The 25,455-nt window shown below is 33.5% G+C and overlaps 4 protein-coding genes across 8 annotated transcripts; 3 read left to right on the top strand and 1 right to left on the bottom strand.

Annotated features, from left to right (window-relative positions):
• LOC18604116 (ethylene-responsive transcription factor ERF117) lies at positions 297-2,444 on the top strand. 2 transcript variants are annotated; one of them, XM_018116944.1, is made up of 3 exons: positions 297-383; positions 608-826; positions 1,091-2,444. In XM_018116944.1, exons 2-3 carry the CDS (start codon positions 804-806, stop codon positions 2,265-2,267), a joined length of 1,200 nt encoding a protein of 399 aa, XP_017972433.1. In that variant the 5' UTR covers positions 297-383; positions 608-803; the 3' UTR covers positions 2,268-2,444. The 2 variants fall into 2 exon arrangements, with proteins under 2 accessions (XP_017972433.1, XP_007036513.2); XM_007036451.2 differs by having other exon boundaries at positions 321-826; positions 1,102-2,444.
• LOC18604117 (carbon catabolite repressor protein 4 homolog 5) lies at positions 5,241-14,442 on the bottom strand. Of its 3 annotated transcripts, none has more exons than XM_007036452.2 (14): positions 14,086-14,442; positions 12,661-12,824; positions 12,397-12,462; positions 12,248-12,300; positions 11,750-11,831; positions 9,366-9,412; positions 8,044-8,131; positions 7,760-7,852; positions 7,613-7,645; positions 7,403-7,500; positions 6,721-6,859; positions 6,215-6,300; positions 6,057-6,141; positions 5,241-5,759 (listed from the first exon to the last, which is right to left on the bottom strand). In XM_007036452.2, the coding sequence occupies exons 1-14, from the start codon at positions 14,402-14,404 to the stop codon at positions 5,691-5,693; spliced, it is 1,422 nt and encodes a 473-aa protein (XP_007036514.2). In that variant the 5' UTR covers positions 14,405-14,442; the 3' UTR covers positions 5,241-5,690. The 3 variants fall into 3 exon arrangements, with proteins under 3 accessions (XP_007036514.2, XP_017973688.1, XP_017973687.1); XM_018118199.1 differs by having other exon boundaries at positions 7,415-7,500; positions 11,750-11,852; XM_018118198.1 differs by having other exon boundaries at positions 11,750-11,852.
• LOC18604118 (lysM domain-containing GPI-anchored protein 1) lies at positions 16,063-19,452 on the top strand. Of its 2 annotated transcripts, XM_018116811.1 has the most exons (5): positions 16,067-16,847; positions 18,064-18,178; positions 18,275-18,436; positions 18,915-18,946; positions 19,043-19,452. In XM_018116811.1, the coding sequence occupies exons 1-5, from the start codon at positions 16,202-16,204 to the stop codon at positions 19,291-19,293; spliced, it is 1,206 nt and encodes a 401-aa protein (XP_017972300.1). In that variant the 5' UTR covers positions 16,067-16,201; the 3' UTR covers positions 19,294-19,452. The 2 variants fall into 2 exon arrangements, with proteins under 2 accessions (XP_017972301.1, XP_017972300.1); XM_018116812.1 differs by lacking the exon at positions 18,915-18,946 and having other exon boundaries at positions 16,063-16,847; positions 19,043-19,135.
• Positions 22,891-24,893, top strand: LOC18604119 (zinc finger protein CONSTANS-LIKE 16). Its single transcript, XM_007036457.2, has 2 exons — positions 22,891-24,156; positions 24,276-24,893. The coding sequence occupies exons 1-2, from the start codon at positions 23,116-23,118 to the stop codon at positions 24,528-24,530; spliced, it is 1,296 nt and encodes a 431-aa protein (XP_007036519.2). The 5' UTR covers positions 22,891-23,115; the 3' UTR covers positions 24,531-24,893.

Genomic DNA, 25,455 nt, shown 5'->3' on the forward strand with positions numbered 1-25,455 from the left:
ATTAGGCTCTTAAATCACTCATGTGATGATGTAAGTTAAACTCGGCTTTATTTTATACTAAGCAAGTTAAATTCAAGTTATTGACACGTGTACTCTATTTAAAACTTACATTTAAAAGAGATTTGAGGGGGTCCACATGTGGCCCCGAAAAGTGATTCACAGTTGTCGAGATGCTATTGGGTGAGAAAGGATGTTTTGTTGGGTGTTGTGGCGCATGTAGGCTTAAAATGGGCCACACTGAAACCTTATTGTACAGAGTGAAGAACATATAAAATCCAAGGCGAGAGCCAGGTACAGTAGAATTCGGAAACAGGGGATGAAACAGAGAGAAAGGAAACAGAGAGATGGGAAACAGAGTAAATGGCATTCATTAATTGATTTCAGTAAGAAAAAGACACGCCCCCGTATATTTGGATACTGTTTACAATCATTTACGCGGTCATTATCAATTAATTTTTCTTTTCTTTCCATGTTTATTTGGTGTTATTTTCTTCGTTTCATTGATTGTTTTAGATTTTCTTTCCTTTGGTAAATAAACAAAATACGTTGAAATTGAATTCCTATTTTTTTGCATCACAATCTTCTAAAGTGCCCTGATTTTTAGTAGATTCAATTTCTCCTCGCCCTTTAAAGAGCTAGACGATGTCCTCGAGAAAAAAAAAAACAGAGGTGGAAGAGAGAAAGAAACAGAGTATATATGTCGTCAGGATTTGGTGAAGTGATCATTGGTGCTTCAAGGAAGCTCTGCAACTCTTTTTCATTCTCTGCTTATCAAACTCTGCTTCTTCAGCAGCACCGTTTCCATGCAATCTCTTTCTCTTCAACGGTAATGCCAATTCTAGTTACTTCGATTTTTCTCTTGCTTTGTCATCAAGATACCATCGTTTTTCTGATTCTGTGTTTAATTATTTAGTATTTTATTATTTGGGGTTTTAATAGGGTTTATGAGGTCTAAGGATTTTTGGGTTTCTTCAGGATCAAGTAGGACTAGGATACGTTATGTATCTTCTTTCCTTCTCTATCCTTGTTTAAATTGACTATGTTCAAAGGAATTTTCTAGTTTAAGAAGGATTTAACTGTGTATAAATAGCACAATGCCAGGCCTTCAAGCACGAAATTTGAGTCGAATGAAGAACCCTGACAAGGAAAACATGGAGCCAAGTTTGAATTTGCCGAAGAAGCTTCGAATTGTATACAATGATCCAGATGTTACAGATTCATCGAGTGATGAAGAAGAGATTAAACTGAAGAATAAAATTTTGGGTACTAAGCGTGTTGTCAAGGAGATTTCACATTCAGCTGTGCCATGCGAATTTACAAAAGAAGATGATGTTTCTGAATCTAAAAGAGCTCGAAAGTTTTCTTCTATGTCCAAGGGTGTTCGGAGAAGGCCTTGGGGCAAATTCGCTTCAGAAATCAGAGATCCTTTCAGAAAGAAGCGGCTATGGCTTGGTACTTACACTACTGAAGAGGAAGCTGCTGCTGTTTATCAGACAAAGAAACGCGAGTTTGAAGTTATGATGGCAGCTGAACAGGAGAATAACAACTCGTTCACAGTTAAATCTGAAGATACTAATTACTCGCAACTGTCTCCTTCCTCCGTGCTTGATGATGTTTCAGTCAATCCAGTCACGAAAGAACACGTGGTGAAGAAAGTGGTAAAAGAATACAAAATTTTTCAAGAATACAAAACTGTCGAACAATCGGCATCCATTAAAGATGTCTCTGCCGATTTATGGAAAGATGAGGCTTCTGTTATGGATTTGTGGGAACTTCCATCTGACTCATGGGAGGAGACCTTCAAGCCGGTATCGGCTAAAGATTTATGGAAAGATGAGGCTTCCGTTGCAAATTTGTGGGAACCTCCATCAGACTCATGGAAGAAGACGTTCGAACCGGCATCGATTAAAGATTTATGTAAAGATGAGGCTTTCGTTATGAATTTGTGCGAACCTCCATCAGAGACATTCGAGCCGGCATCAGTGAAAGATTTATGGAAAGATGAGAATTCGGTTAAGGATTTGTGGGAACCTCCATCAGCTTCTGAGTCATGGAATGAGCTTTTCGAGTCGGGTGCTGTTGAAAATTATATGAATCTTTGCTCATCTGTCCTTGAGAGTTACATGAATTTTTGGTTGAATGATAATGCTGCCAATTATCAGCAACCCCTGGTAGAGAATGCCAAGGATAAGTTTATTAACCCGCCTGACATTGCCTTAGATAATAAAAATATGGCTTGGCTGGATGAAATTGTTCTTCAAGCTTGAGCTTGTCTTACAGCAGGGGAGAGTTTTGGTTTGCCTCTATGTTGTTAGGAGACATCCAAAGTTTTGTTACTCTCCTGCTGCGGCTTCTGTATCTGTATTCTTGCATATGTAATTTCTATAGCACAAGGGCTATTGGAAATTATATGTGCAATTTTGTATTGAGTTTAATTTTGATTATTTCAATTTTAGTTTATACTTTACAAATTCAACTAAAACTTGAAATCCTCAATTACCACTCAGTAATTTGTTCATGTTCAAGATTCTAAATAAAATTTAATGAACCAAAACAAAGAGTTTTACGAGTTTTAACCATAACAATGGTAAAAAAAAAAGGCTTACCATTGTTATGCTAAATTTTTTATTTCCTTTGTACGTTTTTTTTGATTAAGTTAGGAAGAACAACTAGACAAATCAACCCAATTGATCATTAAATTGTCTAAAGACAAAGCCACACAAATCATTTATCAGTCTGTTACTCTTCTTAACCCTAGTGCAAATCACAAACGAGTCTGGAAGAACCACTAGGTTGAAAACAAGCAAAGATGAGCTTGTTTGATAAGACAGTTATCGGTCTAATACACCATGTTTCAAAAGCTTCAACCAATCATATATCATGATCAAAGAAGCTAAAATAGGGAAAATAAAGTTAATCAACAGGCTACATTAATCTTAGTATTTAAGGGTGAGTAAAATTAGACCGGATTAATGATTCAACTAAATCGAATGCGATTTGAATAAAATGGTTTTGATTCAATTGGTTTATTGATCTAAAAAGTTTGATCTAATTGGTTTATTTGATCAGTTTTTTATTTTAAAATTTTTGGACTGAATCAACCAAAAGACTAAACTAATATTATATATATATATTATATTAATATAAAAAATTATATATATTATTTTTAAATTTATATAAAAAATATAATTTTATTACTAATTTTTGTTTCATATTTTATAATTATGGATAAGTTTGTAAATTTTACTATTGTAATATGTACAAAAATAAACAAATAAAAATTTGATTCTCTTGTGATCGATATAAAACCGAACCAACCAAACCAATTCGATGTTTGGTTAAATTGGTCATCTTTTATGTTTGGTCAATTTTGGTCGATTTTCAAAAAGTATTTGATCCATTTAATCTTTAGATATGACGGACCAAACTGGCCGAACTACCCAATTACTCACCGATACTAGGATCCTATTATAATTCCTAGTGTTACTATATTTTTAAAAATAATGTTATTTGTTTATTATATTTTTAAATATTGTTATGGTAAATAAGAAGTCTGTTTATATTAAATTACTATCACTAAAAAAAATATATCTTTTAATTCTAATAATATTAAAATAATATATAAATTAATATTGTAAAATTTTATATTTTAGAAATATTTATATTTATATACAATTATTATATAAAAAAATACATATTCAGATGCATAGTGATAATCAATGAGGTAAATTAATAATCACAGTGGATTAAATATAAATCTATTATCAATTACAAATTAATGTTATGATATTAGTAACATCACCTTTAATTTTAATTTCCTCCAATATATCATCCAACGCAAAATTGATTTATTGAAGGTGCTATTACTGAAACTTTTCTTTTTTCTTCTCCCAATTTTAAAATAGACAATATTGGTACAATTTTTTTTTTCAAGCTACATTCAGAAACTATCCTTCTTCTCATACAATTTCAATGAATAAGCATCCCATTAGAACACACTTCTTGTGCACTTAATAAATTAAAGTAAAGCTCCATTTGGTTAATATTTTTTACTTTATCATAATCTATTTTAAAAAATATAAATAATAGTATTGAATAATTTCTAAATTATCAACATTAAAAGATTTAATTATTTTATATTTCAAACTTTATAGTTTAAAAGTATTTGTATGTTATATATAATCATTATTTAAAAATAAAAAATGGACATGGCAAAAATGTTAAAGCTTGGATTGCTTTTGCTGTAGGAGTTGGGACTCATACAAATGGAAGAGAAAAAGACTATTCCTGAGAAATTAGCTTTCACTTGAATTACAAGCAAACCTCGAAAAATCTTTGTAAGTGGTTGTTAAATGTACTTTTCTGGTCCCAAAATCATCATACTTTTCATGAAGAGGACTCACATTTTTGTTGCATTTTTTTTAATATTAAACATTCACGGATAATCTTTTTTCGAGTGAAATTGAATGCTTAATCTTGTGTAAGGTTACGCCTTACTCGGGGTTTTAAATTCTAATTATTGAAATCACTTTAATAGATAAATATGATTATGATTAAAAAAAAAATTCAGATGTACTTTTTTGAATAGAAAGATACATGTACTTGTTATCGAGTTAAATGAGTTTTTTTACTATAAAAATTTATACTAACTTGATTGTTTATAGTAAATACTTGATTTTAATTCGAAAAATAATGAGAACAACTAGACACAACCGATTCCTAACTCGAACAAGTGACCTCCATTACATCTTTTACTTATTTATAACACTTCCTAACCTTATCACAAGAATCCCATTTTTTTTTATTAAAATATGAAACATATCCATTTACAAAGAGAGAATTAAATAAAGAAAAAGATGGGAACAAACAATACATGGTGTACAACTTGGTGCCAAGTTGTAGGCCGCTGAAAGGAGATTGCTTTGCCTTGCAGAATTACTGGGCCTTCCTCTCCACTATCACCCTTCATTTGACTTTGGAAACACTCTTTTTCTATTTTTAGCTTTCCACCAACTTCACTTTGTTTCAGTGTTTTTCTTAACCAAAGTAGCAGTCTGATTCATGGCTTCCCCTTTCAACTTTTCAGGTATTGAACATCTCCAAAGACTTTTTCCCTTTTTTATGTTTTGATTGAAGATGTTAGGTGCAAAATCATCATCAGCTGCAATCAATGAACAACGGGGTTTCAACATTTTCAAGAGTCAGACTTCTCTGTCTCGATCTACCAGCAAAGCCCTAAATGAAACAATAAATTTGTTGGTTTAATCAAATCATAGTCAGTGGCTTGAGCTGCAACTCAAATCTGTCATATGAAAAAAGTCTTAGTTTTCTAAAGACTTATCTCTATCAGGATTAAAGGTAAGTTTTCTTTTAAATGAAAAAAAGAAAATCAGAAGACATTGTTCTTTCATCCGGAAACAGAACTAAAATTTTGCATTCTTGTTGTAGTTGTGTACATATAAATGAACATTTTCTTGTGTGGGGATGCTTCATCTCAGACTGCCACAAGCTGACCTTCATAATTCTTTGTAAATCAGCAAAATGACTCAATGGGAGCCTTCCTCATTGATCCGGTTAGGCTTGCTTGATAATTTATTGCCTTTATGCATGTCAAAGAGGATGTTTCTGCATAGTTTTCAGATCACCAAGAAACCATAACCTTAAGAAGTACGAGTCTATGAACAGAACAATCAGGCTCCCTTGTGACCATCAGCAAAGGCCAGTTCACATACAAGAGCAAGATGGTCGCTACCCAATCTCTGCAAAAGTCACAAATTCCTGATTAATATACCAAGATTCAGGAGAAAATGGAGAAAACTAGCTCACACTATACTGAGTCTATCAACTTATAGATTATGGAAACAAGAAGCTACTTTATTTGAGGGAACATGACTAGCTTATAATTAAAGTGATGAAGATGCTAATTTATTAATTTTATTTAGAACCTAAATATTTAATGCTAGGCAATTACACTTGCGTGAATTTGGATTCTGGACATGGGATGTTAATATAAAATTATATGCTTGATCAAGCTCACTAAATTGATGCAAAAGTACCTCATTGGGAAGGCTTGCATTTCTTCTCAATATATTAATGGGTAATGTTTCAAGAACTCTCACAGGAACAAGTTCACCAGTATGCCTGTATCAACACTGCAATCAGAAACTAAAAGTTTCAAGAACAAATACTCAATTTTACAATGCAATCAATATACCATATATAATCTACAGTTCCCATAAACTTAGAGTGGTATGAAGTTGCCAAGGGCTCCCCATGACTATCTCTTGTTCTGCTGCTCCCCTAGAAAAAGTATAATCACTATTTATCAGACAAGTGAACAGAAATGAAAGTTCGGATTCAAAATAATTAATTGAATCATAAAGAAAAACATTTCTATACACTATTGCACATATCCAAGTTAATTAAAAAAAAAGAAAGAAAGAAAGAAAACTGCCACCAATGACAAGAAGAACCATATTTCTCAATCTGTCGATCTTCCAATTACATACAGAGATCATACATCATAAAACAGGTTCCCATAGAAGCTGCCAACTGAAGCATACAACACATCCTACCCCTCTCCCCTGCCCCAAAAAGGGGCAAAACAAAAACCATCATGGCTTCTTTTCTTGAAAGTTATCATGGCTTCTTTGAGGCCCAGCTATTTATCATGCTACCAAAAACTATAGCAGAGAGCACAAGAAGCTTCAAAAAACTTACAGGAATCCCGGCATAAGCACTGCAAAGTTTCAATTTGTGCTGCAGATGAGTGACACCTTCATCGCCAGTTGCAAGCACTAATTCTTCATCACTCCACCTATGTGATAACTGCCTGGAGACAGGCATCCAAACATGGCGCCTGATATACCACATCCAGTCAAAGCAAATAAAACAAATGAAAGTTATGCCATTTTATAGCATCTTAAAAATTATTCATTTTGAAACTAACCTCTTCACACTCACTTAGATAAGTGTACAATAACAAGTAGCTCAAAAGAGAGTTCAAAGCAGAAAAAAGGGAGAAAAATCAGGAGTATTTACTGCTACACAATTTGTTTGTTTAATATAGAAGAATAGAAAAGTAGATAAATAGAGTTTTAAGTAGAGATAAAACTCGAATTTGACCTAAATAACCAACCTACTCACAATTTGACAATGTCTTGTTCTCATATTATTCAACTTTATGATCAATTCAAAACTGAATTGCTCTCAACCAACTCTATGGAAACAATCTCAGTTCTTCATTCTATATCAATGGATATAAAATAACACTATTAACTACCCCGGCTTAATTCATACTTTAGTTGACAGTTCAGAAATTGTGCAGGGAAACTGAGTCATTATACATTTGAGTCACCTAATAAAATTGCTTTTAAAAATTTCCTAATAATTTTTGAAAGACCTTGCAGTATACTTATTTTGAGCTCTGATTTCTCTGCCCTGTGATGGATATTCAAGCTGCCCAGAAATCCTTCGGCGATCATGGAGTTGGATATTAAGCTGCAAAATATTATCAGAATACAATCATACAGCCAGAGATTCTATAATAATCACTCAGTAAAAGAAAATATTAAAGATATGGACTTGATAGTCTACATGAACCAAAATTCACCTCAGATGATGCCAGAAATTGATAAATAGCACTCTGCAGACAAGATGAAAACAAAATTCAAATTACAAATGAGGCAGCAGAAGCCAGATAGCAACTGTAAATTGAATCTGCAAATATTCAACTAGTCATTAGGTTGCAAGACCTCACCTGAGGAATGCTATTAAAATCTCCAACAAGTATAACAGGGATGCTGCCCCATTCTTGTGATAGCTTGTAAGCCTTCTCAAGAAATAGCCGCACCTATAGCGTTGCATGTTATATTTCTAAACCAGTTTCAATAATAGAAGACAAAGAGATTGTAGTCTAGAAAGATCCCCCATCCTCCATATAAAAAGGAGGGAAAAAAGCACATGGAAGATAATGGTTAACAGGATTCAGCATTAATTGTACGACATTGCAAGATAGCAAACATCATGCTAAGCAGTCAGTACCTGGCCTAGCTTGATATCTCCACGGTTTGGGTTGAACAGTGCATGTATATTTCCAACCAATAAGCTTCGACTTTGCATGGGTGTTAGCCTATATATTCAGTTTTACAGGAAAAAGCTTTAAAAAAAGAAGCAAATTCATCCGACTACTTAACTTTGAAAAATTTCCTTTTAAGCCACAAAAAATAGATGTGACTTTCTAAACGATGCAAGTAATACCATATTTTATGGCAAAATTCAACCTAAATGCCATCAATTATCACTCAAGATGCATCGCTTGGGCAGAAAAGGTTATGAACCCGACTGCCTGACTGATTCTTGAATTGTATCAAGGTCAAGAGTGTCATTTTTGGCTTCATATGCTTGGCCAAAAAGTAGCTTGTATTTCTTTAAACCTTCTTAGGAATACTCAAAAATTTGCCATGTTTAATAAATGATGATTAGGACTCCATTAATTAGAACTTTCTCTACAATTAATCAGATACTCATGATAACTTAGTCAAACTACAAGCGCTTAGATAGGTTGAGACACTCATGGAAGCAGCTTATTGATTGAAACCTGCCATTCTAAGATTGTAAATGCCCCTTTACACTAATCATATAAGGATAGTTTTGACCCTCAATTTGCTCTAAAACTTCTCTCTAGAGTCTCTCTACAAATTAAAGACCCCCTTCATCTCCTTCACTATCTCACACATTTTCTCCTTCTGTCATGCTTGCATGTTGCAAAGTGATTTATTTTTACAAATCATTTTGTGCTCCCTAGTATAACAGGATTTATTGTAGCACCATCATTTCAGTTTCCACATTCTCCCCTCACATTAACTTACTAGGATTGTCCATTCTCCTCTCTGCTGTCTATGACTCAAACTTGTTATTTGTATGCAACACTATCTCAGCATAATCAATTATGAAAGAAATTTATTCTACATAGATTGACTTCAAAACTACTTTTATTCTCTATGTTAGATGGTTTATTCATAAGGATTTCAAAAAAAGAAAATTAACAAGATGCCTCATTCTAGTTGTTAGTAAATGCATACCTGAAACAGAAAGTTTAACGCTCTATGTCATGTAAATGATTTTAGGCTTTCAGACATAGGGTTCTAGGAGTACAATCTTTGAACCAAAATTAGCCCCTTAAAATATTTTACAATATATTTAATACAAATATATTATAGTGATAACAACGTAAGAGCTAATCTTTGTTGATTTAAACAATTAAACGTATATTGAATCCAAAAGCTTACCTAGTTGTCACCAAACATAACTAATTTTTACTGAAATCTATACAAAGAAGAATGTCACAAAAAGTTTAAACTTACTTTGATTGTTTTCTACATGAATCACACTCTAATTGATGTTGATTTATCTGTATGAGAAAATTATTAAACGTCAGTATCAAAACCACAAGAAGTTAAACAGTTGCAGAGTAACCCATCTTTACAAAAACAAGTATACAGGGTAGTAATGGATATGTAAATAATTAAAGGGAGCAGAAAGGGAATGCCACTCTTGAAGAATACAAAGGTATGCATCTCAACTGTTGTAACACCAAGCCAAGCAAGTCAATATGACAACAAAAGAATAGAATAATAACCAAACACACCAAGAAATAATAACCAATAAGAACACAAGAATTTAGGTGATTTAGAGTTAAGCTTACGCCCATGTCCATGGGCAGAGGTGACAGAATTTCACTATAATCGAAACAAGTTGAAGTTACAGTGTTTTAACACTCAACTCGTACACTCACCTTCTCCCCAAACCACACATGAACTACTTCATTTCTCTATAAAAGACTCTCCTTTTATTCTCTGCCTTCATCACCAAGAAACACCAAGCTCTCTTTTATATTTTGAACACTTTTTCCCTTCCCCATATTACCTTTCCCTTCCGATATTGCCCGTCAACCAAAAGATCAAAAAATAAAGAAGCAACGAATAAAGGATATATAGGGGAGACGAGGAAGAAGAAAGAAGCAATGAATATAGAGGGCCGGAGCTTTGACTCCAAAAGAGCTGCAATTTTCAGCCATTCCATAACAAATTTCCACCTTGGCTTAAAATTCCTCCAAGCCAACATTATAGCAAATTTCTTAAGACAAGATTGACAAAGCAATGAAAGCTTTGTGGTTAAAAAGTGTGGTAAGGAATCTGGCTTTAATCTTGGCCATTGATAGGGAGAAGGTTTGAGGTGGTGATAGATCTGTGGTGAACAGCATCCTGAAGGAGTAGGTTGTACATTACTTTGGCATTAAGGAGACAGCTGAACACATGCTTATCTTTGAGAATAAACAAAAGGAAATTGTAATATGTGGTGGGGCCAGAAGCAATGAAAGCCTTGTGGTTAAAAGTCTGGTAAGCAGTTTGAGTTTGCGACAGGATTTCACTGCTGTATTTTGCAATAACCAGAATGGTATTCATCTTACCAAAAATTAGATGTTTCATGAATGGAACAAACGCGTTAAAATCAGATTTCAATTATTTTAGGATCATGATTTGCATGGTGATATTGTGACTAGTAGGGTTGCTATTGAGGAGAATCCCACAGACATGTTGAAAAACATTGCAAATGCTTGGACTTGGGTGGTATCTGCAAATGGTGAATGCCCCAGTAGGCATTTGGAGAAAGTCATCTAGTTTCAAGAAATTTGTTGTAATGTCCGCTTGGAGGAATTTGTATGTCAAGGTGGAGATTTTGGCAATGGGAAGAAAATGTTAGAAAATATAAAATGAAAGCTTGCAGTGTCTCAGCTAAGCTTTCTAGAGATGAAGAAAGAGTTTCTTTTGAGAGAAAAAAAAAAGGAGAAATAGCTGGGTTTATTTTGGGGAGGGTGAGTGCAGCGAGTTTTGAGTATTAAAACTCTATCTAATCTCCATCTTGTTTCAATTATAATAAAAATTTCTCATCACCTCTGCCCATGAACACAGGCTTAAAGCTGAACCACGTCAATCCTTGTGTTCTTATAGGTTATTATTTTAGCATATTACTCTTGACATGTGTTTGATCATTTTTCTAGTGAATTTATTTGTTGTCATATTAACTTGCTTCAGTCAGTGTTACAACATCAATCAACCAAGAATGAAGTAAATACCCAACAAAAGATAGATAACTAAGCAGACAAGAAAACTATTTTCATAGAATGAGCCTTTACAATCCTTCAAAGATTAGGAAAAAAAGAAGAAGAATGCAATCAAATAATGACTGAGAACATACACTACTATTGTCTGAGAAAAAACTTTCATTAGGACCATCATTACTAATGTTGATGCAAGAAAGCTACACTTGAAACATTTTCATTGAATGAAAAAATTCTATTCAGAAAACAATATAAGTATCTCTCCTTGCTCTTCTGCATATCAATTACTTTAAAGACATAAAAAAGGTAGAAGAAAACCTAATATCTTTAGCAGGAAAACAACTAAGTCAAACATATAAAAAATAACTCGAAAAGTAGGTAGAACCAGAAAACCAAATAACTGCTACTGATAAACTTCCCAAACATCATTTAGAAATCACCAAAATCAGGAAATGTCTGAAGGCAAATAACAAAAAACATAACTTAGTAGAAGCTCAAGAAAATCAACCAATTTAAAAAATGGGATTAAACATGTGATATAACTAATTGGATAAACTGCACAGTACTAAATCCTAAAACAAGAGGGTGAGATATGAGCTATACATCAATAAACCAACCCCTACATACCTTCAAGACACAAAGTTGAGCAACATTGTTACGAAGGCCAAAATCCTGGAAGTCTATATTTTCTTCTTGCAAAAGGGTAAATCTGTGTTCAGAGTATGACTTTCTAAAAGTTGGATATAACCAAGATGAAAATTGAAAAGAAAATGAGGAAAAAGAATAAAATGATTCTAATAACAAATGATGAGCTCAAAAGCTGTGAAACAAATTTGAACTGGTCAAGTCTTTGACAAATGATAGCCAGAAGTGTAGAAAACCACGTGCTACATCTCTTTTATTTGTATTAGACAATTGAATTGACAGTAGATTGTCATGTCAAATAAATAATAACAATAATATAGCCAATATTTTTCTTCAGTGTATAAAGAGTAGAAGCATCTAGGTGTTTTTTTACTACCATAGCAAATAAATGCTGCATATGAAAAGATAGCAATTATAGATACACAAACTTATCGGGATAAGAAAGAATTTTCAATCACCAAGGGTGCTGTGTAAACTTACATTTTATCTTTCCAGAATAGAGCACAACCATCACATCCATTACCTGTGCGAGCCTGGAATCATTTGTAATTACAGGTGTGGGTTAACAAAAGATATTTGACAGTGGAGTTGCTGGACCAAGGGAAAGCACATAGAACAATTTAGTATACCTTGTAAACACCTTTAAAGCCATCTTTCTGAAGAAGATCATCTAAATCCTTAAAGCGGTCAACCTCCTACAGCAGCAAGAATGGGCTATAAGAATGTAGCTAACAAACAAATAATTTGCCACATGTGCTGATTTCAATAATAGGTGAATTTATATAATTCGAAACATATATGACAAAAGAAGGCTTCTCATGTACTATAAGCCAGTCCCTCAGCCTAATACAACCTGCAAAATTGGATTCATATTAAAAGACCCTTAAACTCACCTGAAAGCACAGGATGCTTGCATTGTAACGATTGACCTCCTCAGATATTAGGTCTTTACGTCTGCTCCACTCCAAGAACTTTGGTGGAACATCAAGATACAAGTCGGGATGCTTTGCCACATTTTCCGCAGCAAGTATATTATATGAAACAATGACAAGTTTATCTGCAGAACAAAAGTTAAAAGATTTAGACATAGATAAGACGAATAAGATCTCCCACCACTACTTAACAGCAAGCTATGCAGAGGAGAGTTAAATGATCCAACAATACCTCAAAAGATTACCCTTTAGATGTCTCACTGACAAGATACAGGGTTAGACTATTAATGCATCAAGATATCCATTTTTAGTGCAAGTCTCTCAAGCTTATGCTCCCTCCAACCACTGAACGGAAAAGGTATGCTTTCTAAATGAAATTAAATAAAATAAAGCGAAAACCTCATCTTCCCATTTGATGTCCAAAGCTACCCACATTCCAACATTTGAGACTCAAAAACATTCTTAAACTTCCAGCCAAGAATATATGGAGCAGAGAATAGTAATCAATGGTAATTGGTATGGAAAGCTAAAGAGTAATCCATACATCATTAATGGTCATTCCCAACATCCTCACTGATGGCTATGTTCTACAGCTTTCAATCAGCATGTCAACATAAAATAGCCATGCTTCTAACAGCTGTCACATTAAGGTAACATTTGATTGTGGCTTTTACTACGTGCAGACAACAAAGAAAAATGCATTTGGATACAAAAGTAAACAACATTTTTATAGAATTAAAAATAAAATGGTAATTTTCTAGATGCCAAAGTGCATGATTTTATTTTCATAAAGAGTAATCCAGTTACAATTGGTGTTACATGTTAATCATTTTTCAATTTTAATCAATTAGGATTTTTCTTTTTGCATTTCATTTTGTAGGATTATTATCTTATACACTGGCAGTGGAGTTGGCAGGTTCAAATGAGAAACATATGCTCACTAAACTTTAAATAAGGAAATCATTAAATTAGTATAACCACTTGAATGAACACATGTCAATTATTTAAATCTGCCTGTGGGATTCAAAAATGGCACCGTCACTGTATAGGATGATGATAGTTTATTTTAGAGCAACAATTTAATAAGCAAAAAGCAAATAACAAAAGCCACAAACAAAAGAGCCTGAATATAAATCAAAAGGAATATGATCCAACACATAAACTTCTCAATCAAAATGTTGCAATCAAGTAATTCAAGCAACTATAATCTTCAACACAATTAACAACCAAACTGAAAACCAGAAATTCAGTTCTAAACTCCAAACAAAACAAAAAAGAATAATTTTGGCTAATGTCAAACTCTTTAATTAACCAAAATACACTAACCCAAATTCAACTATCATCAAAATTTTCGTTTTATGAATATAAACAGTAAGAATTTGATACCTTTATAATTAGAACAATTGCGGGAAGAGAAGACCCACTTGCGAGAACCTTCTAAACTGCTGCAATTGCTTCTCTTTCGCCTCTTATTGTGCCTCCGAGACGAAGAAGTGCATGGACGAATGGCTTCGAAACCGTTATTCGAAACCGGCAGGTTTCGAACCGGGTCGGGTTTCAACGTGGCGGTTTTGGTTTCGGTTGACACCCATTTTAGCCTCTTGGTTTGTTTGTTATAATGAAATTGTTCAAAGTGAGTATGCTTCCGCTTAACGGTGGCGCATGACTGCTCCTCCGGATGTTGCCGGCGGCCCTTCTTTCTCATGTTTCTTTCTTTTATGAAAAATAGAACATGTTGCTACCGGGTACTACTAATTATATAAAAATATAAAAATATATATATTTTTGGGTACATTATGCGATATTTATTTCAACAAAAAATTATATTAAAAATATTTTTATATTAATTTAAAATTTTTATATTTGTGTTTTGCTAATATTTTTCATCTGTATATCTAAATGAAGTTTGAATAAAATAATTATGATTTTATTAAATCAATTAAAAATATTTATGTGATATTTACTTAATAAAATAATAATGTTGGGCAGGACCAAGTTAAGTGGACTTAAAAATTTTAACCTAAGTTCGACCTATTCGGGCTTTCGACTTCTATGGGTGGCCTGCCCTAAAAACACCATTGTAATTTACATATTCATAAATAAAATTAATAAGAATGTTCGTTTTCTTAAAAAAATATAATTCTAAATTTTGAAAATAAAGTTTAAGTAAACTTATAAATCGCAAGTCTATATACTCAATCCAAAAAAAAATGTCTAATAAATTATGAAAGACTCAAGTTTATATTCTCAAGATCCACCCATCTATTATTGATATAAGATCCGTGATATTCCGTAATATTTTACTTCACCAAATTGTACAATGTCTTCGTTGCACTGACTCTTTACTTGTAAAGGCGAGAGACTCTTACATTAGACCAAGTCTACTTCAACTCTTATATCTCTCACAGGATTTCACATAAGTAAAAATTCAAATCTACTATAATACTAAATGTCACGAGTCAAAATTATAGCCTAATCTTAAACTTTAAAATAGAATTTAAATAAACTTAAATTACAGGTCCACTTTCTCAACCCAGAAGGTATGTATAATAAGTAGTGAAAGATCCATGTTTATATTCTCGAAACCCACTTTATCTCTTACTGATGCGAGATTTGTGATAACATACAAGTGTTAAGTTAATAACTTTAATTACAATATAATATCTAAAAAAATTTCTAAATAATTTTAAAAATTTAAATAAAATTTTATTTTTTTATCATATTCAATCAAATCTTTATATTTTATTTTGAATCAAATGAGTTTTGATCACTAATAAAAATATTATTTATTATTTTATACTACGTGACGTAAACATGTCATAATGAATGTTGATGTAACATAATAATATAACTTAATAGCATTTTTTACCCTCAACATCAATATCATGTGCATATAAATTGATAAATTACATCTGGACTAATGATAATAAGTCAACGGTTAGTTATAAGAATTTATTTGATTTAAAATAAAAATATATAATTTAATTAAATAATAAAAAATAATTTTTTTAAAAATTTTTTTAAATAATTCAGAAACTTTCTCGAGTATTATTTTTATGAAGAAATTTTTTAAATATTACAACTTTTATTATTTATTTTTTTACAAAAAAAATAAAAATATAAACTAAACAAAAGCTAAATATAATGATATTAATTCTCCATAATCCAGTTTTTTTTAGCTTCAAGGACTAGCTTATTTTCGCCATTGACAGGTTGGTTGGTGGTTGTTGAGGGCTACAATCGATCATACCAAAAAAAAAAAATTGTTAAAAATTTTGAAAAATTATTTTTCTCTCTTTACTTTTGGGGTTTAAATCATTTAACACATACCTTCTTTTCAAAGTGTAGGGGCAGATATGCAGAAGCAAGACCAATCGTCCATTACTATCACATTAATTCAATGCACACCTAACACATCCATCTGCTTTGATTGAAATAAAAGAGATAAGATTTCTTCACTGTCGAAGTCTTTAATGGTTTTCTTTGTACTTTTCCAGCACCAATGGAAGTTACTGTAGGAGTTCCTCTGCCCATTCTTCTCCTAATCAGTCTCATTCCGGTAACCCATTCGAAATCCACCATTGAACCCTGCAACTCTTCTGATTCATGCGTCTCTCTTCTCTATTACATCCTACCTTACGACTCAAAGCTCTCCGAGATAGCCTACCGCTTTGGAGTGAACCCCTTTGATATCTTAGGTGCTAACTCCATTAGCCCCAAAACTCTAGGTGACGAAATTTTCAAGGCCGAATCCGTTGTCAAAGTCCCTATTCCATGCTCATGTGTGGATGGAATCCGAAGGTGCATGCCGCCAACTTACACTGTCCGCCCAGCTGACACAGCTGCTTCAATATCAGAAGGTTTTGGTGGGTTTGTTAGTGCAGAACAGATTAGGAGCAGGAATGGAATTAATGCCACGAATCCTTTAACAAGTGGGCAGAGCCTTGTGATTCCATTGCCATGCACATGTTTTGGCAATGTTAGCAATGGGATCCCTGCAGTCTACATGTCGTACGTGGTAAAAAGTGGAGAGAGTTTGTCTAGTATTGCATCAGAATTTGGCACCACTGCCATGGAGTTGGAGGCTGTCAATGGGCTTGGACAAGCAGTGGTTAATTCTGGAGATGTTCTCTTTATTCCAATTTCAGGTTTGTTGACTTATTTTCTAGACTACTTGAAGATTTTTTACAACTATTTAGTAGAAGGTGAATCTAGATGATCAGCTTGGAATTAAGTCGACATTCAAGGTAAACTCCAGGAAAGGAACAATGTTATACTCCTTTGTCTCATATATAGCATGTGAACGACCTTTATCTTGGCCCATCTGAGTAGTCTTGATGTGATTACTAAAGTATACATTAGTTTTATCCTTAGAGAATTTTGCTAGATCTATATTCATTAGGAAAAAAATTAATAAGAGATAAACTCTTAGATTAATTGGTAAGAGTATATATTAAATTTTAAGATAAGTAAAACGATTCTTATTATAAGGTGACATGAACTTTACGTGTAAAAAGAAGATACAACTTACTTCAACACCCAATAAGTGAAATATTCTAATTGTATTTATATACATAAACTACTCTCAATTTAATTAATGTAATATTTATGTTATTTTCGCTTTCATAAATTAGACTTAATTAGTTATTACATGATTTTCTTTAGTCTTTAGAGTTCTCCACTGGAAATTTTACAGTTGAGAACACTTTGATCTTTGGGTGAATCATGGCAGATAGTCAGATAGTGTTGTTCATAATGGTCCAAGGCTGGCTAACATAAGATTATGGGTTTGGGTTGTCATTATACTGATGAATGCCGAGAACTGCCCCCCCATACCTACTCCATGTCTTGGAAGCATTTAAATGCTTCCCTTTCATTGTCGCTTTGAAGGTATATAGCTATAGGTAAGTTCTCCATGCCCATGATGGCATTTTAATCAGTCCCTTTCATCCAAAAAAATATCCATAGTCCCCCCAACAGAAGCCGCCAAAGCAGTACAAGGTAACAATTGAACACATATCCAACAAATTTAGCTTTGTGCTCAGAGTTTCTGGCTTCTCCTTGTGTGTTGAATGCCAAAAAAATCCCGGCATGATAGAGTTCAAACAGTAACTTGAAAGATAAGGAACAAAAAGGAAGGTCACAAGTGTTCTAAACCTTTCCAACATTATATAACCTAGTGAGTGAAAGTTAAAAAGATCATATAAATGCATACAAACATTTGATTCAACAAAAGATGCACGTATCTCTTTATTCAAAAAACCCGATTCAAATATCTTTTTTGAAAAATAGATCGAATCATAATTTGACTGCAGCATCTCTTCCATTATTTCGAAATGTATTTTGTAATCTTCCAATATGCAGCTTGTTCATCTGCTAACTTGAAGTGGTATAACGAGAGCTTAATAGTTGCAAAGGGTTCCTTTGCTTTGACTGCCAGTAACTGCATCAAATGTGTTTGTGGAACCGAGGATCTCAAGTAAGCTGAAACAAAGCTTTGAGTTTCTTTTTGCAGGAATATTAATGCATGGTTTCATAATTCTCTTCTTGATTGGCTTTGTTATTTGGCAAACAGTTTGAGATGTTGGCCATCTGGTATTGCACCTTCATGCTTTCAATTGCAGTGCAAGGACTCTGATCTTTTCATAGGCGACTCTGTTGTGAACAATACCCCATTTGGTTGCAAAGTTACTACTTGCATCTATCGCGGTCATAATGGAGGCAAAATTTATAGAAGGTAATAAACCCTTTTTTTATTTTAAAAAATTAGAACATGAATTACATTTTAAATTTTTTAATCATTAAAAATAGAGATTATATGTATAAATTCAGATTTAATCATTTAATTTAACAATAAATATATTTTTATTCAAAGAGTCGAGCTTTATTCTTAAATTATTTTAGAAATACGTAACATTGAGACAAATATTTAGCTTTCGGATTTAGTGACTCATTTTAGATGTTAAGACCCCCTTTCGCATTCCATAATCGGCTATTTCGCCGGTTGTTTTCACCTTTTATTTTGTTATTTGATATTTATTTTATGATATGTGATGCATTATTAATCTATAACAGAATATGTAAAATTTATCATCTCATTTTGGAAATTAACATTAATCGATAAATTAAATAATTACCTTTTAAAAAGTGACAATTGTGTACCTAAAAAGTAAACACAATGGGGTTAATGCAATTGGTATCCTTGATTATTGCAGTTTAGCTTATTCTTGGCAGGCTCCTTGCCCAGGTAAGCAAGGTTTTGGAATAGGATTTTTTATATAATAATTATAAAGCAGTTTCATATTGTTTAATTTCCTACTGAAAATCTGACTTTTGATTTCAGGTAATCAATGTTACAACATGGCATCACCAAGTCCAGCCCCATCTCCATTCGTTCTTACAATATCTCCATCTCCATCACCCTCCCCACCGTCTAATCCAACTGCTGGGACCATTGCCCCTAATTCTAATACTACAATCAAACAAAACTTCAACTTGTCTAGCCAAGGAACATTATTATTGCTAACTCATGGAGCTTTCTTCTACACTTTGCTGCCCTTGGGGTTGGGGCTAGAACTTTCATTTTTCTTGTGATTCTTGGCATTTATTTTTTTATTTATTTTTGCTAATTAGTGTAATCTTTCTTTTAAACTTTTTTATGGTTTTTTTGAATATATTTAGCGGAATAATCTTGATAATTTTGTCCCAACAAGATATTGACAATCATAGGAAAGCAACGTGTTCGAGTTTTAAGATGCATTGAGTACGTTAATATTAAGTGAAATCATAAGTATTCAATAAATTGTGTGTATAAAAGAATTAATTAGAATAATAAGCTTGTAGAATAATTAAGCTAACGTAATTGTGATAATTAATGAACTTGTTGCTTGGACAGTAGTAATAGAGATGCCTTTTACGTTGATGGAGGCAGTGACAGTGACAATATCAATAAGTATCAGAAATTCAAATGCATGTACTGCAATAGTGCATTTTCTTTGATTTTGGTACAGAAAAAGAATATTTTGCCTCATATTTAAAATAGTTTACTTCTATTATTTTGTGCTTAGATTAGGTGACATGACAAAAACAAATTGCACATATTTAACCATGATATGAAATTACATCTCTTGGATTAAATTATTTGTATCAAATGTATTTCATTATTTTTATAATTATTTTATATTTTCTGAATATATATATATATGTGATTTTTTATTTTCTTAGTTTTAAGTGTTTTTAATTAGGTTATACTAGTCAAAATGAAGTCCTATTAATAGAAATATTCTAAATACTTTTTACTTGGTAAACATCTATTTGTATGACTTATAGAAAGGCATGAAAAATTAACCACTATAATTATAATTTTTATTTAAACTATATATAAAAGCAATTTTTTCAATGTGATATTGGACTATATAATAAGAGGTAGTTCTCTTCCATCTCATAAATCTCATCTCGTTTATATTATAATATGAATTCGAGGCTCTCAAGACAAACTCTTAAATTCTAATCATTGAAATGCACACTTGAGAATGTACCATATATGAAAGTAATTGAATGGATATTAAACTTATTGAACACTATATTCACTTTTTTTTCATTTTAATTAAAATTCCAATTATAAAGAGTTTTTTACACAAACTCCTTAAATTAAGTTACAAATCCTAACTGATAAAAATTACAAATTTATGTTGAAAATATTTAGTTTAACATAATAGGAAATCCTTCAAAATTAAACAAAAAATAAGTAATTGGAGAGCACCTACTGAAAATAATTATCAAAACTCATAATCAATAGCAAAGAGACTTTGCCAGAAGAGGAAACCCAATCACAAGGAAAATAATCCAGGGAAACTAGTCGACTGTTGATATATATATGAAGTTATTTCTCTTTCATGAAGGAATTGTAAAAGGGTCGAGGCCTAGCTGTTAATGTATCAGCTAGCCTCGTCTATGATTGGAATCGAAAATTATCTGAATATACTACCAAAATAAGTTTAGGTGATTCATGGAAATGCACCGGCTTTACCAGATAAGTGCATTCAGACATATATGCTGTTCCAACAGTTTGTGTTAGATATTAGAACATCGTCATGAAGTTGACAACAACTTCATGTACCATGATTCCATAATTGCTTCAGACATATCCGCAGGGAGTACCCAGACTTACCAGACCAAATGATGCGTATCTTGGTAACTTCGCAGCAACCCCCGGACTCTACCTAGTGTGTCAGAACACAATCCCTGACAATGAATAATCAAGGGGAGAATTTGGAGAAGAAGAGGAACAAAGATGTTGTAGATTCGATCATGTTCTTCAATCAGACAAAGCAGGTTCTACAGCAAGATTTATGGCAGCAGCTAGCTTGCTATATATCCTTATTTATGAACCATATCAGACAGAGTTTGTATGGAGTTCCGAGTAGACATTTCGTGTCTGGATTTCCTTGAAACCTGTCTAGATGCTCGTTACTGACAAGGCCACTGCTATACATAAGGAAAAATATTTACAACTCTACTTATATATATAATTATAAGCTAATTAATTATATATGTTATTTTACAGATGTAAGGGGGGCTGGCAGGCCATTGCAAATCCAATGAATCCAACCTTTTGTTATACACAACAAAGAGTAAAATTCTTTTTTTGGCCCCCTTTTATAGAATTTGTACATTAATAAAATAAATTTATTAACCTTTTAGTTTAAACCTCATTATTAACTTGATTCTCTTTAATTCTTTTTCTAACAGTGTTACATATGATTTTCTATTTCCTTTTCAATTAATATGATAAATTTGGAAGCTTTTCCAAGTCCAGAATTTATGTTTTTGCTTTTGCTTGCTGAATTATTTCCATGAAAAAACAAAAACTAAATAGCAAAAAAACAAGTAAACAAAAGCAAGTACTAGACCTCTCCCTGTCTTGTAATTTCTAGTTCACAATCTCTAACTTAATTTTCTAAAAGAAAAGGTTGATTCTTTAAGTTTCATTGCATGTGTGTTTTGAATTAAAGTACAAACCAAAAAGTAATTAACATGTAAATCAAGAACTCATCATATAGTAACCATCCTCATCATTTATAGGGAAAAATATTAAAGTGGATTAAATTAATTTATAAGTTATGTCATTATGTCTACTTAGATAGTAATGTTGTATATAATGTATAGGACAAAATAGAAATGCTCGATAATAAAAACACAAATACTCACACTATAATTTAGAATGAATTATTGAGAGTTTTCAAAGTAATAATTTAAAAATTCTCATCCTTCTGATGATGATTTTTCAAAATAATTTATAATCAATATATTTCTTAATATCTTAACGTCTCGTTATTTTATCGAAATAGAATATATTTATAAAAAAAGAGAGTGACGTCTCTATAACAATGAAATGCATTAAAAGCATAGTTACTGAATTTATTTGTATTTATCCTTATAGTACGATAGAATTTTTCTTCATTGATGGCTACACCTATGGAAAATATTACTACCATGTTCGGACTGTGCTTGAAAAAAAGTATGGTTTTCTTATGCTGATTTGATTGCACTTTCACATCGATCACTAAGTTTTGAAATGAAGTAGATTTTGTGGTTATATATGCATATGGCTCAGGTTTCTTTGAAAATTCAGAGTGCAGGTACAAGTAAACTGTCAGGACAGTTAAAACAATATGGCTCAAGCCAAGCTCCAGGTTTACGTGGATAGTTCATTGTCTGCCTATCGATGCACCAACCGGAGGAGAATGGTCGAGGCATGTGACGCTGCGTGTGTGTGCGAGAGAGTGTGAAAGAGAGGGTTGATGGCCACCACATAAGGCATGGAAAGCAACTTCCAGGGTCGGGGGACCGCAGCCTTGACAGTCTTTCAGGTTTTAACAGAATTATTGGAAATATAGGGAGACATATCTACAAAACAGTCTTGCTCAAGATTTTTGACAGAGATGAAAAATACCCCTTTGCCCACATCCCCCCTTCCCTTTTGTAGGGTCATGAGGAATCCTTCAATTTGACAAATGACCAATGGGAATCCAGGGTTTAGGATGGACATGAAAATTTCAGCCAATGAACACTGAGATGGCCAAATTTCTGGGTCCCAAAAAGCGTAATTGACCCTTTCCTTTGGCAAGCCACAACAAAGCGCATGGGCTACATACTCTCGCAGCATCCCACTGCCCACTGCAAGGGAAAAACCAAAAGTGTTGAGGTTGGTCTCACTAGAAAACATACTACCTCCCAACACCAATTATTGAACCATGGGCTCCTCAAAATAAATAGATGCAAGGTACCCCAATATTCCTCCGTAAAGACACTTTGCATTTTGAGCTTGTTTCTTTTGCTGAGTTAGTTCTCAACTTTAGCTGAAAGCGTGTTTGATCCTTGTATCAACTTCATAATCATTTTCCTGTCTATCTAATGACCACTGACAAGAAAGCAGCGAATGCCATGGGAAGCAAGACGGCTAGAGCCTGCGATGGTTGTTTGCGGAAGCGTGCACGTTGGTATTGTGCAGCAGATGATGCCTTTCTTTGCCAAGGCTGTGATACATCAGTCCACTCTGCTAATCAGTTAGCCAGCAGGCATGAAAGGGTTAGGCTTGAAACTGCATCATTTTCTAAGTTCAGTGCTTCGGTTACGAACCGAACTAATCAAGATGCCCCACCAGCATGGCACCAAGGTTTCACTCGAAAGGCAAGAACACCAAGGCAAAACAAGTCCATGTTGGGGCAACAAAAAGATGAGGGAAAAGTTTTCAGTTTGAATCCGCTTGATCCTGTTGTTCCTGAGATTGGTAGTGAAGACGGGTCAGTTGATGAGAACGAAGAGCAGCTGCTTTGCAGAGTTCCGGTATTGAATCCTTTTGCTGCAGAGCTATGTAATAGGGTAACGAGTGATGGTGATGAAGTTGCTATGGTAAATGAAGATGGGAATTTCGTGATTGATGATTATGAACGTGAAGGAACATGCGAGTTGGATGATGGATTACATGGCTTTTTACCATCGGATATGGATCTTGCTGATTTTGCTGCTGATGTGGAGAGCTTACTAGGAGTTGGACTTGATGATGATGCTTGTTGTGACACCAAAGGAATTGAATTGTTACATAGCAAGGAAGAAGAAGGAAGTAATGTTCTACATGAAGGCAGAATTGTGAAAGTTAAAGATGAAGAAGAAGTGGAAGGTATAACAGCTTGTTGCTTTGATTCTGCTTTTGATGTGACAAGAGAATCCTTAAACTGGAGCTATGATTATGAGTCACCCACGATTGGTGAGGAGGAAGAGGAGAAGGTGTTGCCTGCGACAGAGACAACAACAATGAATGGTGAAAGCAAGGCGGAGATGAAGAGGAACATGCTGTTGCGGCTGAATTATGAGTCAGTCATCACTGCTTGGGCCAGCCAAGTGTCTCCTTGGACAGCAGGAAGTCGACCGGAATTCAACCCTGATGACTTCATGGTACTATATACCCCTCTCCTTTTCTTTAACTTCTTAACCTTATATACTTGCACCAGCAATCATTCGTCTATAAATCTAAACTTTGAATTCATGTAGCTAATCATTTACTTTCAATCCAGGGCTCAAATCTTAAAGAGGGCCATCACCTGAGCGGAGGCATAGGGGGAATATACAGCCTGCAGGGAAGAGGGAACACAGATGGAGAAAGAGAAGCAAGGGTATCAAGGTACAGAGAGAAGAGAAGAACGAGGCTGTTCTCGAAGAAGATAAGGTATGAAGTGAGGAAGCTGAATGCGGAGAAAAGGCCCAGAATGAAAGGCAGGTTCGTTAAGAGGACTTCCTTTGTGGGGACTGCTTTTACTTATATCAATTAATAACTGTTTAAACTGCCAAATCTTGCTGTTTGTTTCTTTGCAAGAATTGGCAGGAGAGTTGCTTAGCCAATAGCCAGGCTATACATATAATTGGCTAAGCTTCCAATTAGTAAATGGATTAGGGTAGCTGATCACTGTTAGACCTTCTCTAACAGTACTAAAAATCTTTCTAACGCTTGAAGCTTTGATGTTAATTAACCGAAAACGCTGTAAAGTAGTCAAGGTCCTGGTCTCTTTCCATCTTTCTGCCTTGGACGAATGAAGAATTTTGTTTCATTTCTCCATATATACGAGACCAGATATGTTAAAACAGCTTTATTCTTTATAAACAGGTTGGTTTCTGTAAACATTTGATTCAACTTAGTTATGCAGTAGAGGAGGAAGAACAACTTCTGCTACTTGTGTAAAATCTGTGACCAACTGACCATGATTGTTGCCTCACTTTGACAATTCAATTAATTTGATTCAACTTTGGACTGGAATTCAACAATTGAACAATGCTTGAACTTTGCACTGGAATAAGAAAAATAAAGAAAAAATTTGGTTCTCATTCAAAAGGGTTAAATGTATTATACCCATCAACATGAATCTAATTCCCCCAAAAGGGCTCAGCAAATTGCTGGTAACATTGCTAAAATCTTTCCACTGCAAAAAAACTTTGGGGTGAAACTACAATGGAATTATCATGCATGTAATTATGCATATTTGTAGAGCATAGAATTAGCCTTCTCTTTTTTTTTTTCCCACATCTACACAGGAGGAAAGTTTATTTGTTTGTAAAGTGGAATTGGAATGGAATTCAGATAACAAGTCCATTACTCAATTTGGTGTACAGTGGAATTCGAGTGGAATTCTGATAACAAGTCCATATAATCAATTTGGTGTAATGCCTTTGTTGATTCTCTTGCTAAGTTTAGAGTTGATA

The sequence above is a fragment of the Theobroma cacao genome, chromosome 3 (assembly GCF_000208745.1).
Source record: "Theobroma cacao cultivar B97-61/B2 chromosome 3, Criollo_cocoa_genome_V2, whole genome shotgun sequence".
NCBI lineage: Eukaryota > Viridiplantae > Streptophyta > Magnoliopsida > Malvales > Malvaceae > Theobroma > Theobroma cacao.